General features: G+C 30.5%; 2 protein-coding genes across 3 annotated transcripts; both read right to left on the bottom strand.

Moving 5' to 3' along the window:
• Window positions 1-3,179: 3,179 nt before the first annotated feature.
• Window positions 3,180-8,321, bottom strand: LOC126677244 (probable serine/threonine-protein kinase SIS8). 2 transcript variants are annotated; one of them, XM_050371778.2, is made up of 14 exons: window positions 7,768-8,321; window positions 6,615-7,005; window positions 6,392-6,514; window positions 5,784-6,231; window positions 5,516-5,556; window positions 5,360-5,428; window positions 5,177-5,277; window positions 4,925-5,003; window positions 4,699-4,797; window positions 4,545-4,613; window positions 4,214-4,263; window positions 4,031-4,112; window positions 3,843-3,937; window positions 3,180-3,580 (listed from the first exon to the last, which is right to left on the bottom strand). In XM_050371778.2, the coding sequence occupies exons 1-14, from the start codon at window positions 8,094-8,096 to the stop codon at window positions 3,475-3,477; spliced, it is 2,082 nt and encodes a 693-aa protein (XP_050227735.1). In that variant the 5' UTR covers window positions 8,097-8,321; the 3' UTR covers window positions 3,180-3,474. The 2 variants fall into 2 exon arrangements, with proteins under 2 accessions (XP_050227735.1, XP_050227736.1); XM_050371779.2 differs by having other exon boundaries at window positions 6,615-6,994; window positions 7,768-7,909.
• A 4,139-nt stretch (window positions 8,322-12,460) lies between these two features.
• LOC126678680 (uncharacterized) lies at window positions 12,461-12,970 on the bottom strand. The gene has a single exon (XM_050373575.1). The coding sequence runs from the start codon at window positions 12,968-12,970 to the stop codon at window positions 12,461-12,463; it is 510 nt and encodes a 169-aa protein (XP_050229532.1).
• Window positions 12,971-13,469: the final 499 nt, after the last annotated feature.

Here is a 13,469-nt window from a genome sequence, read left to right as displayed (position 1 = left end):
TATAAAATCAGTAAAGATGACAAAATTCTCTTACAAAACATTGATCTCAAAATTCGGAATATTTTATTTAAAGAAAACGAAAACATTGTCATTCCATCTCAAATTTATTGATTTTGCTTCATAAACATATTATTATTACAAAAATATTTTATAATATATTTCTTAAAAGCATTTATATTTTTATGTCGTATTGTACTATTTTTGGTGTTATATTCAACATCACATATGTATAGTAGGGCATGAGGAGTAAAGAAACATGGCATGTTGGAGTCAAAAGAAGAGACCGGGTCAAATAAGTTGTTTAATGAGTCATTAGTGGGGAAACTCGGACATTGTTTTGGTCAATATTATCTGTAGATATATCAAGCTAATTAGAGCTTGGAAGAAGCAGAGTCAAAGTTTGGTTGAATAGTGTTGGACGTTAGGGTTGCACGAACGAGTCACGAGCTTAATTCTTTTTATTTATTTTAATCTATTATTACTGGTCGGTGCTACATTTCTTCCACAACTCGGATCATTCATATTCAAAAAAAGAAAAAGAAAAACTTGGATCATTCATTACACGCACACCAAGCATGCACATTACAAATTTATTTTGTTCCCATATGTTATTATTTACTTGTCATTTCACCTAAAATTATATAAGTATATAAAATATTTCTTCATTTTAAACTTTAGAAATAAACAATGCAATCTTATTAATTAATAAATATTTTATAAATTAAATCATAAATCATTTATTATAAAGGAATATAAATTTAAAAGATGTATAAAAAGAATAAACAATTATAGACATATACATTTGGTTATAAAAACGGATATGATTTTCTTTTTTAATTCCGTGCTTATTAGTGTGCAATTATTTTTGAAATTTAAAACTTGTTCAACCAATAAAATATGATTAATTTTTTTATTTTCTCTCTATCATTTAAAAAGTGACATATTGTTTTGCACTCAATTGAAGACAAATTACTCTTATTAATTATGCTCTTGTACAATATATTTAGAGTTCTAATTATTAACTTTAGAAAATACAAATAGATAATTTTTTAATATAAAAAATGACGATAGAAATATAATATGGATTTCAAGATGGGACATTCTAAGATATGACATATCTTTTTAAACGAGACAAATAAAATATTAAAACAAATTTTAAACTAACATACAAAATTCAATGAAATTTCTATACATTTGAGATTAACAATATTTTTTCCTTTCACGGATGAACTTTTAATATATGTTTTACTTAATACATATTATTTATTGCATAGTTTTAATTTAATTGTTAGTCTTATGCAATAAATGTTTTAGTAAAACATCATAATAAGAAAGTCATTATAATCAAATTTTATTTATTAGATTATTTAAATTATATAATAAAGGTCATCAAAACAATTATATAGAAAAAGGTACTACAGTCGACCCTATAATAATTAATACACATAGCGGATCAAAAATTTATTAATTATTAGAATTATTAATTTATTGAATTTGTATAAAAAAATTTATAAAAGATATTTTAAAGCTTCTACATTAATAGACCTAATATTAATATTATATTATAAAAAAACTAACTAAATACACTTTATAATCACTCAATTTAAAAGAAACAATTTTATATTCAATTTAAAAAATATCAATTGATATCAAATCAAAAAATAATTATTAAAAAGTTGTATTCATAAAATAAAATAATTTTTAATATTTTTTATACTAGAGATACTTTATTTACTTTAGTTTGTTTATTTTATAACTTCTTTTAAAAATTTTCAAAAAAATAAAAAAGTCATAATTTGATGGTATTTTAACTTCCACTTTATGAACTAAGGTTAGTATTGCCTCAAATAAATTATCAATTGCTATATATTTTTTTTAAAAAATCTCTCTAATAATTAATATTTATTTAGAATATCTTTTAAATTTTATTAATTATTAAATAATAGAATTATTAATTATCCGACGTGGAACGAAGTTGGTTCTCTCAATTTTCTATTAATTATTAGAATTATTAATTTATAAAATATTAACTATTAGAGGGTCGACTGTACTTAGTGAGTTAGTACGTTTAAAGGTGAGATGTGAGGTTCTTATGTAGTTTTTTTAAAACAATATACAATTTCATTTTTATGGATTATTTAAAAATATAACCAAATTGAGACCGCCTGTGAACAATTTAAAATTAGTTCATCTAAATTTTAAACTGATTTGTGAACTATTTAAAATTAATTCAACTAAAATTTAAAATTTATTGGAAGTTAATGGAACATACCGAAGTCCTTCAACTACTTTTGGAACTAAAATGAAAATGAAAATGAAAGGGACAAGTTCATGTCATGACCATCTTAAACTTTCTTGACATGCCTTTTGCATCAAATGAAAGATTTTATTGAGATTACTTGGACTTTTGAGTATATATAATTGAGTGTTTAGTTAATACTAATTTTGTTTTTTTTTCTCTGACGTTATAATTTTATTTAACTTAATTGTCTACTTAAACATAACCTGTAGTGACTTGTACTTTCAAGTTGACTTGAAACCAGAGTAAGGATCTGAACTTTTTTACTCTTCTTTACTTATTATTCAATTCAACAGAATATATATAATTTATAACTATAATCAGGGGACCTAATAAGAGTTTATATTTTATAATTTTAGTTTTCTTAAAAATATTTATATTGAATTTAACAGTCTAATTTTACCACCTTAAAATTTACGGCATGCCCATCTTAAATTATATTTTGTCAATTTTGTCTATCTTACAAACTTTGAGTACTACTTTGCCGACTTTATAAAAAGGTTATAGTCTACCACTGACTATAATAATAGAGGAAAAAAATCATAAATTTAAGATACAAAATAAAAGAAAATAAAATAAATAGAGCTCATTAATTTAAGATTATAACAAAAACTTAAACACCATGTCTCAAAATATAGCAATAGATCACTTTGATCTCCGAATTTGTGTGTCACGGCTTATAAACTTATACTTGGCATTTTTAATCAAATTAAGGATATATAATGCTTTTTTTAGCAATCAAAGAACAATCCCAGAGATTGAAGTGATACAATTCTTAACTAACTTAAAATAAAATGTCGATTAAAACAGCTAAATGTAAATTAACTGACCAAGATGCATAAATTCAAAACCGGCAATGAGCATTTGTTAAAAAAGAATATCAGTGAATTATTAATGAAATATAAACTAATAATTAATCATATTTTACAACTTATCAACGTGATATATTGATAATATGACAAATTACTAAATATTTCTCTCTCCGATCCATAATGTTAATCACTTTGAAAAAGTTTTTTTTTTCGTTTATTACAATATTAATTTCGTTTAGATGGTTACCTGTTTTTAGCAACCCATCCCTTGCTAGCTTTCTATCCTCTTTGATCTATCTCTATCTCTAACTTTTACATTTTTCTTCATTTCCTTTTGCTTTTAACCAAGATAGATTGCACATTTTAAGTCCGTGAAACTCTCTGAACTTGAAATGTAGCAGCATCTCTTTGAATTATTCTCGTCATCCGATAAATTATGTCTTCAAAAGATGGACGTTCTTCAGGATAACTGCGTAAAACCATCACTTACCACTCCATTTCAGACAATTAATAATTAGATGGAATATTACTATGTGGGTTCAGCTTTTTTAAACAGAGTCCTGTGAAAGTTTTGACTTAATAAAAGGCCGGTAAAATAAAATTGTTAAAATTCATTTCAAATGGCTCTTTTCGATGTTAAAAGTTTCACGAAACTATTTGTTTCAAAAACCGAAACCACATAATAGTTAAATGAACTTATCGCTGATTAGATTAGTGTAAATCAATAGCACCTTTGCCAACAGTCATGAATGAGGGATGCTACCGTGGGATCCAAGTTATCTGGTAATTCCAATCTTCTGTCCATGAACCCTACCACTCCTACTACCTGTTGAATGGAAAAGATTCACAACGTATCATAATATGCATAATTGACTTGAATATATGTGCGCATAAATGTGGAAATTATATCAGGATAGACCTGCATAGAATTCAGATTGGTCCATGGCTTGGATACAGTCATTAATTCCCATAGGATTACGCCGAAGCTGAACACATCAGACCTATAGAATGGAAGGAATACTGTAGTTTGTCAGACTGCAGAACAATAAGCAAAGTCGGATTATTAAGTGATTATACGTGAGTCAACAGTTGCATTAATTACTTCTCATTTGAAGGTTCATTCCGAAGGACTTCAGGAGCCATCCACTGCGGCTGCATCAATAAATTTAAAGTGTTCAGCTATGTTGCATGGAAACTTCTCCTGTCTTACGTTTTGATATTTCATTTCCGTTTCTGAGAACGCTTACGAAACTTTAAAATTCTATAATTATAACCTATTTTTTGTAAAAGATGCTGTTTCACCGTTTTTCGTTTAGGGATTCCCGTTTCTGTGCTATGCATAGGTGTTCTTAATGGAAAAAACATCTCCAAGTGCAATATGAGAACTGAAAAGCTAACAATAGCAGAGTTAAAAGGAAGTAAGAAGTAATTACAGTTCCTCCTCCAGATCTTGCGCTTATGAAGGTAGCAATCTTCCACCTTGAAAGGCCAAAGTCTCCAACCTGATGGAAACATTAGCTGATTTCCTAAGAAACTGATAAATGCTAAATCTGTTGAATAATTACAAGAGAAACCTCTTATGTTTACCTTGACTGTCCAGTTTTTATCGACAAGCAGGTTAGAAGATTTCAGGTCTCTATGCACTATTGGCGGATTTCGGTGATGCAAATAATTCATACCTCTAGCCTGCAGTAAGAGAACTCGAGTGTGAGACTCCATTTAAGAGTTGATTAACTGAACCATTTCGCTATGACCTTTAGACAACTCAGACACACTCTAAAAAAACATAGAAAGGGTAACAAATAGAACATACAACATCAAGAGCCATCTTTAGGCGACGCCTAATGTCCAAGGTCTGATTGTTTCTGTGAAGTGTCTTGAAAAGGCTCCCCCTACAATGAGAAATAGAACTAGAATCAGCCCAAGATAAATTCGCTTCCGAAATGCATACAAATACAAAGAGCCATGTATATCACAGCAAAACAAAACATAAAAATTGATTGAATTTGAATTGGGTCAGCAATTCTAGGTGGTATTTAGTACCATTTATGTGCTTCATCAGTACCTGGGCAAGAACTCTGTGACGATAGCAAGTCGTTCTGGTGAATACACTGCTCCCATGAATAGCAAGACATTTGGATGCCTAAGTCTTTTCATCATGTCGATCTATACAAGAATGAGGTTCTGCAATTAGGCGCTGCGTTGACCATTAACAATTACAAACAATTGATAGGTGGCGTTTGAGTACCTCTTTTTTGTAATCTTGTATTGTTTCTTCTTTGAGTTGGTTGCCAAAAAAAAACTTGACAGCAACATCCTGGAGAAAACTAAATGACATTAGACTAACACCATTTCCATTCAGAGAACAGGTAACTTTTTAGAGTTTTTCAAGCTAGCAATTTACCGATCCATTCCAAATTCCACGATAGACAGCACCATATGAGCCTGTTAAGTGAAAAAGGAGAAGAAAAGTTAGAAGATGAATTCCTCGCTTTCATAAATTAGTCCAATTAACAAACTTCTAGACAGCTCCTTCAGACAAAACCAAAACTATTGACAAAATTCTGCATTTGCATAGAAACAGAAAAAAAGCTTTTATGAAGTTCGGATCTATTAGTGTTATTATTATATGCATTTGTATATTAGCAATAGACTCAAAATTGTTATTTTACCTTGCCCTATCTCCTCCCCTAACTGTAGGTCTTCCAAGTGAATCTCACAATCTACCACGGAATTCGAGTCTTTACCCCCTTTGCTTAGTGAATTTACATGACTGCCAGAGCTTTTCCGTAAACTTGTCAACTGTTTACCATCTGAATATTTCTGTGGTTCATTTTCTATCTCTAAGCCTCCCATTGTTTGTGCTTCAGCCTCCAACTCATTCAGATCTTCTAGGCAATTATCTACTCTGGGACCTGAATCTCTTCGTTTAGCTAACGTAAAACATGTTTTGCACTCCATTGAAGAGGGCCGACAACTCTCTTCCAAAGAATTGGGACTTCTGCTTGCATTTACATCGATAATACATGTGCCATTTTTCCGTTGACTGATATAGTCTTCTTTTTCTGTGCAGCTAATTCCTCCAAACTGCATCTTTGCTAAAACCTTAGTTGCCTGCATCTGTTTTAACCAAATAAGCTCATAAAAATTGCCATCTGCATTTTGAAAATTAGAATCAAGTGTAGGCTATGCGAATAATAGGAAGACAATCTTAGATATTTCCTTTTAACACTCTTATGAACCAGCATTGAACCTCAGTATTAAAAGAATTACGACTTACTAGTGCACCGGGCAATATTGGCTTAATATCCTTAACTTTTACTGGAGTATTCTCTTTGTCGACAGAATTCTTATACGCATCACATGTATTGTCGTCGTTATTCCAAAGCACAACTTTTGAGGCCTAAGTCATTAAACAGTATAAATGGACCGACATGCTTAGAATGAAAGCAAAACCAGAGATGAAAAGATAGGAAAATTTCAACAACATAATACATAAGCACCAGATTGGAAACTGACGATGCAATCTGTTGCGCAGGTGCGATTGGGGGGCGCGGATGCCACTGAATCTTTTTCAAATCATTTGTTGGTGCTCTAATAAGGTCTTTATTTCTTGAATGGCGACAATTAAGTATTTGTGCGTCACTTGAAACAGAGATAATGCCAGTAAGCTTACCATCTTCATACAGTGGGCTTTTTGTGACCGTTGCCATAAATGTTTCTCCAGATTTCTTCTTAAACGGAAACTGACCAGACCACGATTCTCCAAAACCCAACCTTTCCACAATTCTGTTGAGAGGTTGGAAGTGTTCTTCGGCTACAAGAAGTTCAGCGACACTTTGTCCTAGGATTTCATAGTCCTTCCATCCGTAAAGGTGTTCAGCTGCACGATTCCTGACAGAACCTTACGTTTAAGCTACAACTACAAGTATTGTCTTAAAATTCAAGTGCATTGTAATTCAACCCAAAACTACACTAACTTGGCAGGCAACACGTGCGTACTATACATTCAAGCATCAATACAATCCAATCCACTAGAAATAATGTGCTATTCATTTGAAGTACCCAAAATGAAAATTTACATTTTTGATGCTATTATCAGAATCTACTAAGCAATCGTCAACCAATATATTTAGTGAAGAGGAAATAAGATTTTATTATTAACATTGCTTGAAACGTTCAGTGTGACCTTTCATCAAACAGTTTCGTAATTAATCTTTTGATGTTTGATGTCACATTCAAAAAATTGTCATTACTTCTTCTAAAGTGCTAGGTATACGGCACAGGCACAGGCACACGTTTAATTTCTACGGGACACTTGGATACTGACACGGCAAAATAGTGTATTTTAAGTCTCTATGTAAAATATGAAGTTTCCGAAACTTGGAAACTGTCCAAAATGTCTCCGAAACGGGATACGTTGATTGCACGAAGTGTCCGTTTTACCTAGCTAAAGACAATAAATAATTTGGGACATGTCCTCATCTATAAAATTGAACTTTTCTTACATTTCAGCTTTCATGATTATATTATGAGCTAAGGAAACATAACAAATTGCAAACTACCCAATAAATCAATCTTAAATTCAAAATCAAAAAACCACCAAGAGAAAAAAATCAATCAAAATTCAAAAACTATGAGATTAAAACACAATACCAATATATAATCTCCCCACAGGCAGCACCGCGAACATAAATAGCATGTCCAATGGTCTCCAAAACTTTCTTATAAGGACTTCCTGACATAAAAAACCCAGGAATACATCCCAAGCTGGAATCCCATGTCACCTCATCAGAATCTTGAATCATCATGGCCATAAACTTATCACCATCCTCGTCATTTTTTCTTTTCTTACGTTCCTCTACAAGCTCACTAAATTCTGCTTCCAACTTAGCATAGTTAGCTTCAAGACTAGAACATCGTTCCACCAAGGCTCTGTAAAGACTCGACTCTGCCTCGTTATCTTCTGCAGCCATTGTTGGCATCAGTCAGAACTTAGAAGCGGTTGCTGTAAGAGAATAGTTTAGTAATTTATTATAAAGAAGGTGGTGGACAATATGGTGTGATGATGGAGTTAGTATTAATTTAATGAAAGTTATATATATAAGAATCTTGTGACTAAAAGGGTGTTTGCCACGTATTGTTTGGCCGGCCAGAGAGGGCAATGAGGTACTGACAGATGTTAGCTTTGGAAATTAAAATACGGTGAAGGCAACAGGGGAAGCAGAAGTTAGTTGTTGCTATTGGTTTAAGCTTCATTTTTTATTCTTCCTTTTTTACTTGCCAGTTTTCTGCTGCGGCTGTTTGGCGTTGATGCAATTTTTTGTTTTTGTTTGACGTCGATAGTTTCGCATTAATTAGCTCAATGAAACATAGATATCCGCAGGGGCGTGCATCGCTCGGTTTCATGGCCTAGGTACCTGCCCGGTCCGTTCGCCTTGAGCCGGACTTAGACCGGGCTTGGGCAATAATCTCACAAGTTCGATCCGAGTCCGAAAAAAATCAGTCATATTATAGAGGACTTGGGCTTTAATTAATGTTGTAAAAAATAGGGCTTTTTATATAAAATACAGGATTTGGACTAAACTTTACTTTTATACGGCCCAATCTATATCTTTACTTTTCACACCATCAATTTTATGAAACCTAACCTTTTTTTTTGGATTTCTTTCTTTTTTACAGTTTTCTTATTTTCCTTCTCAATTGGCGGTTTCTTCATTCTTCTCCGCCATTTTCGCTTCTCTTCTCCATGATTTTGCTGTGCGTTATCTCCATTACTGCACGACTCCTCTTACTTCTCTCATTTTCATCTCTATTTTATCATTATCTCAACCGTTCTTGCTTATATAACAGTAAATTCTTTTGAGTTGTGAAAAAAAATTCACGATTTCTACTCCTTCGCTTCCGCCTCCGCTGTTGCGCCTCCGCCGTTTCGCCTCCATCGTTCCGCCTTTGTCTCGCCGCGCCATCTTTCTTTTATCTTTTTAATTTTAGATCTGAAATTTTTTGTTCTTTTTTTTATTTTCAGATCTGTAATTTGTTTATCTTTTACTGTTGATTCACCATTAAACATGTATAAAGAGTATTTTTAAAGAATCTAATGCTTATTTCATGTTATATAGAATAATTTTGTGATTTTATATAATAAAATTCTGTTATTTCTGCATTTTTTTGTGTTTTGTTGTATTTCTGCAATTTTTTATTCTGCAGAACGATTTGTTGATGATGATTGATTGCTGAATTATTGTAATGTTACAGTGCTGTTGATTTTATGTTGATATTATGTTGATATCTACTGATTCTTTTTTATTTTAACATTAATAAATAAGATACTATTGTCTGTAAAATAAACTTTCGTTGGATGAAATGAAACTGTATCATAACCGTTTTTGTCGAAATTTAGTTAGGTATGAGAGGTGGAACGCAAAACAATTATACAAGTGATTTTGAAGAAACTGTGCAGCTGCAAAGAGAATTGAGGAAAAAAATATATATTGAAATAGATTTCTTTAATTTGTGAACTGTTGTGTTGGTGTATATTTAATATATTTTTATTTTTATATGTAAGAATAATTTTATTTTTTCATTTGAATTATTGTTGTTGTTTTTTCATATTGTTTTGATTACTTACTCTGCTAACATTTTTATCTCATTCATTTATTTTAAACATTTTGTACCTTTATTGTTCTTTAATAGAATTGATACTATCATATTAACAAGTTATCAACATAATGTCAATATGATATTAACAATTAATGCTAATTTAGTCAATATGTTTGTAAAATGATAGCATCGATTGATTTAAGTCAAAAACAATTAACATATTATCAAAAACATGTCAAAAGCTCATCAATACAACAATTTAAGACGAACTTTACTTTTCTTTTAATGATTAAAAATCAATATGTTATCAACAGTATATCAACAACATGTCAACATAAAATTGAAAATCAAAAAAAGTTAAAATACTTATCAACATAATGTCAACAATAAATCAACAACGAATCAACAATTAATGCTAATTTTAGTCAAGATGTTTGTAAAATGAGAACATTGATTGATTTAAGTCAAAAACAATCAACCTATTATCAAAAACATATCAATAGTTCATTAATACATCAATTTAAGACTAACTTTATTTTTCTTTCAATGATTGCAAAATCAATATGTTATCAACAGTATATCAACAACATGTCAACATAAAATTGAAAATCAAAAAAAGTTGAAATACATATCAACATAATGTCAACAATAAATCAACAACGAATCAACCTAAGGAATAAAATAAAACATATTTTTTTGAAAAATTGTGACAGTCGATAAAATATCAACAAGAAATCAACAACATGTCAACATGATAATGCTAACATATTCTTATCTAATCTCATTTAAATTTCGTTTTTTTTACTTTATTTCACGCACAAAATTGTCTAATTTGCTAATGTATTTTTTAGAATAAATTTTTTCAATATTAAAATTAAGGAAATACCAACTGATTATCAACACAAAATCAACATAAAATCAACAACACTATAATATTACAATATTTCAGCAATCAACCATCATCAATAAATCGAACTACAGAGTAAAAATACACAGAAATACAACCAAACACAAAAAAATGCAGAAATAACAAAAATTTATTCCATATAACCATAAACTTACATTACATAACATGAAATTAGCATTATATTCTTAAAATATAATCTCTATACATGTTCTAATGGTGAAAAAACAGTAAAAAAATTGTAGATCTGAAAATAAAAAAGAAGAACAAGAAGAAAAACAATGAATAAATTATAGATCTGAAATCAAATAGACGACGGCGATGAGCAGAGAAGATGATGGCGTTGACGAAGATGACAACGGAGACGATGATGAGAACGATGACGGAGGAGCGGAGGAATAGAGGATGGCTCAGCGAAAGACGGCGAACGGTAAAAAAAAGAGAGGGAGATGAACTGAGAGGAAGAGAGAATTGAATGATTAGAAGAGAGAAAATAATTGAAATTATGATTTGTATGCTGTTAGGGTTTAATATATAGAGTCCGTATAAAAGTTATAATTTAGTCCACACATGGTAGTTTAGAAAACCCAAACATGCACCCGTATAAAAGTTAAAAATTTAGCAAAATAGGTTGTTTGTGTAAAAAGCTCTAAAAAATAATATAAGTCTTGTCCAAATTCGGCCCAACCTTGTAAAAGTAGAGCATTAAGGTCGGATTTGAGTAGTATATTTTAAACCCGAACTGGATTCGGGTCAGATTTGGGTTTGCCGTCAAAAGAGTCAAGCCACCCAAACTCGGCGCATAAAACTGGTCTAGTCGGTTTCGATGGCCGAATCGAAAAAATCAAAAATAGGTGAAAAATTCAAAACCAAATCAAAACCAAAGTTGGTTCAAACCGAATTTGAAAAAACTAAATTTTTGTAGTTCGGTTCGATTAAAAACCGATTTTTTATTATAAAAAGTAATGACTAATAATAATTTAATATATGTTATTAGTATATTTTATCTCTCACAAAAAAATTATTAACTTATATATAAGTATAATTAAAAATAAAGACTACAAAACTATAAATAAATATTTTTTTTAAATAAAAAAGTAAAATTTGTTATTCGGTTTTTTTACCATCGGTTTGATTTGCAAAAAGTTAAAATCAAATTAAAACCGTTTATTAAATTTTATGGTGATAGAAACCAAACCAAACTGTTTTAACCAAAAAACCGAAGGTTCGGTTCGGTTTGATTTCTCGGATTAATTAGGTTTTTACACAATCCTAAATATATGCTCGTCCCTTGAATAAAATAATAATAAAAAATAAATAATATGACATTTAATTTAAATAATAATTTGGACGCCTTAGTTTGAAAAGGCAAGATTGGGATATGGTTAGGTTGCTTACAATTCAAATTTTAGCAACTTGTAAATAAGATTTTAGTCAAATATCAAAGAGATGATATCCTCTTTCATTGATAATACAAGAAGTCTCTTTGATATAATCAATGAAAGAACCGAATATAAGCTATTTTTTGAAAATAATAAAAAAATTCTTAACAAGTATAATATTTTTAATATCCAAAGAAACAATACTGATCGGGCCCTAATTTGTCCTTAATTTAATATGTCTGTCTCGATCATTTTCACATATTTGATAACAATTGATAAATTAATGAGACATTTGTATCTTTTGAACTAACTCATCTCGTCAAATGTAAAATAATTTTAAAATTTAGCAATTTTCATAATTTATTTTGAAGGAGCAACTTACATAATTAAATACCCATAAAAACATACTAACAAATATTATCATTTATTATTTTAAATCTGTATCTGAAACAATTTGTTATTACTTTGGAGTACTAATTGGATCCATAGGCGGAAAAGTAGCATCCCAACCCGTCTCTTTAGTCCAAGTACTATTATCATTAGCAAAATAGATACCATCATCCTTGAGCTCCCAAAAGCACTTCCCAGTTCGTCCACACCGTCGATTTTCAGTATCCGTAGCTTGATCGAACGCTCTGAAAGTCTTACGCTCATCGAAACCCTTGGCCACCACGCAATCGTAAACAACACGAACATGCCTCTCCATCCTAAGCCTAAAATGCCACTGAAATTGGTCATGCAAATCGACTAGCGTAAAATTAGCTCTGAATTGATGGCGTAGAGAAGAGCATCTTCCTGCTACACTGTCATTTGTGAAACCTTTGATGATGTGCACTTCGAAGTTCCTGCTAGGAGGAAGTGGTTGGAAATTTGTGGGAGGACTAGGGAGTGGTTCTCGTGCATGGATTTTTCTGATTGCTAGGGCAAACAACAAGACAAGCATGCAAGTCAAAGACCAAGAAGAAGACATGATGCAGTATATGTATGCTTATAATGAATTATATATGATTGATTTTTGATAAATGGTAAGATATGAGAGGAATGGTTATATATATAAGGAAGATTATGCATGATGCACGAATAATTTTATTTTGAATATAGATTTAATGAAAGTTCATTTTGCTTCTCCAATTTGGAACGAAAGGTTAAAAAGAGTTTAAGTTTGCGGATTTTGGACAAAAATACCAATAACTTATTGATTTTTGGCCAAATTATGCCTTTGACCATCAAAACTAGGGTGTAAATTGATCCAAAATTGACAAATTATGAATTGTTTTGACCGAAATTTATAAATTTAGCATCTTTTGATCTTTTAAAATAAGTTGAAGGGTAAATTGATACATGATTAGATTTGAATTTGGTAGTTACCTTTAATATTGTCACAGATTATTAACCATATATAAAGGGTGTATTTTCATGAGGCTATTAGATATATAAATGGAATTATGGATTTCTTTGAAGTTTATTTG

Source organism: Mercurialis annua, linkage group LG4 (assembly GCF_937616625.2).
Source record: "Mercurialis annua linkage group LG4, ddMerAnnu1.2, whole genome shotgun sequence".
NCBI classification, from domain to species: Eukaryota; Viridiplantae; Streptophyta; class Magnoliopsida; order Malpighiales; family Euphorbiaceae; genus Mercurialis; species Mercurialis annua.
Note: the sequence above shows the minus strand (reverse complement) of the source record. Positions and strands in the feature narration are given on the sequence as shown.

Coding starts and splice junctions, on each gene's coding strand:
- LOC126678680 (XM_050373575.1), bottom strand. CDS start 12,970: ATGTCTTCTTCTTGGTCTTTGACTTGCATGCTTGTCTTGTTGTTTGCC.
- LOC126677244 (XM_050371778.2), bottom strand. CDS start 8,096: ATGCCAACAATGGCTGCAGAAGATAACGAGGCAGAGTCGAGTCTTTAC. Junction 5,429..5,515: donor GTGGAATTTGGAATGGATCG/GTAAATTGCTAG, acceptor AGTTTTCTCCAG/GATGTTGCTGTCAAGTTTTT. Junction 5,004..5,176: donor GTCACAGAGTTCTTGCCCAG/GTACTGATGAAG, acceptor TTCTCATTGTAG/GGGGAGCCTTTTCAAGACAC.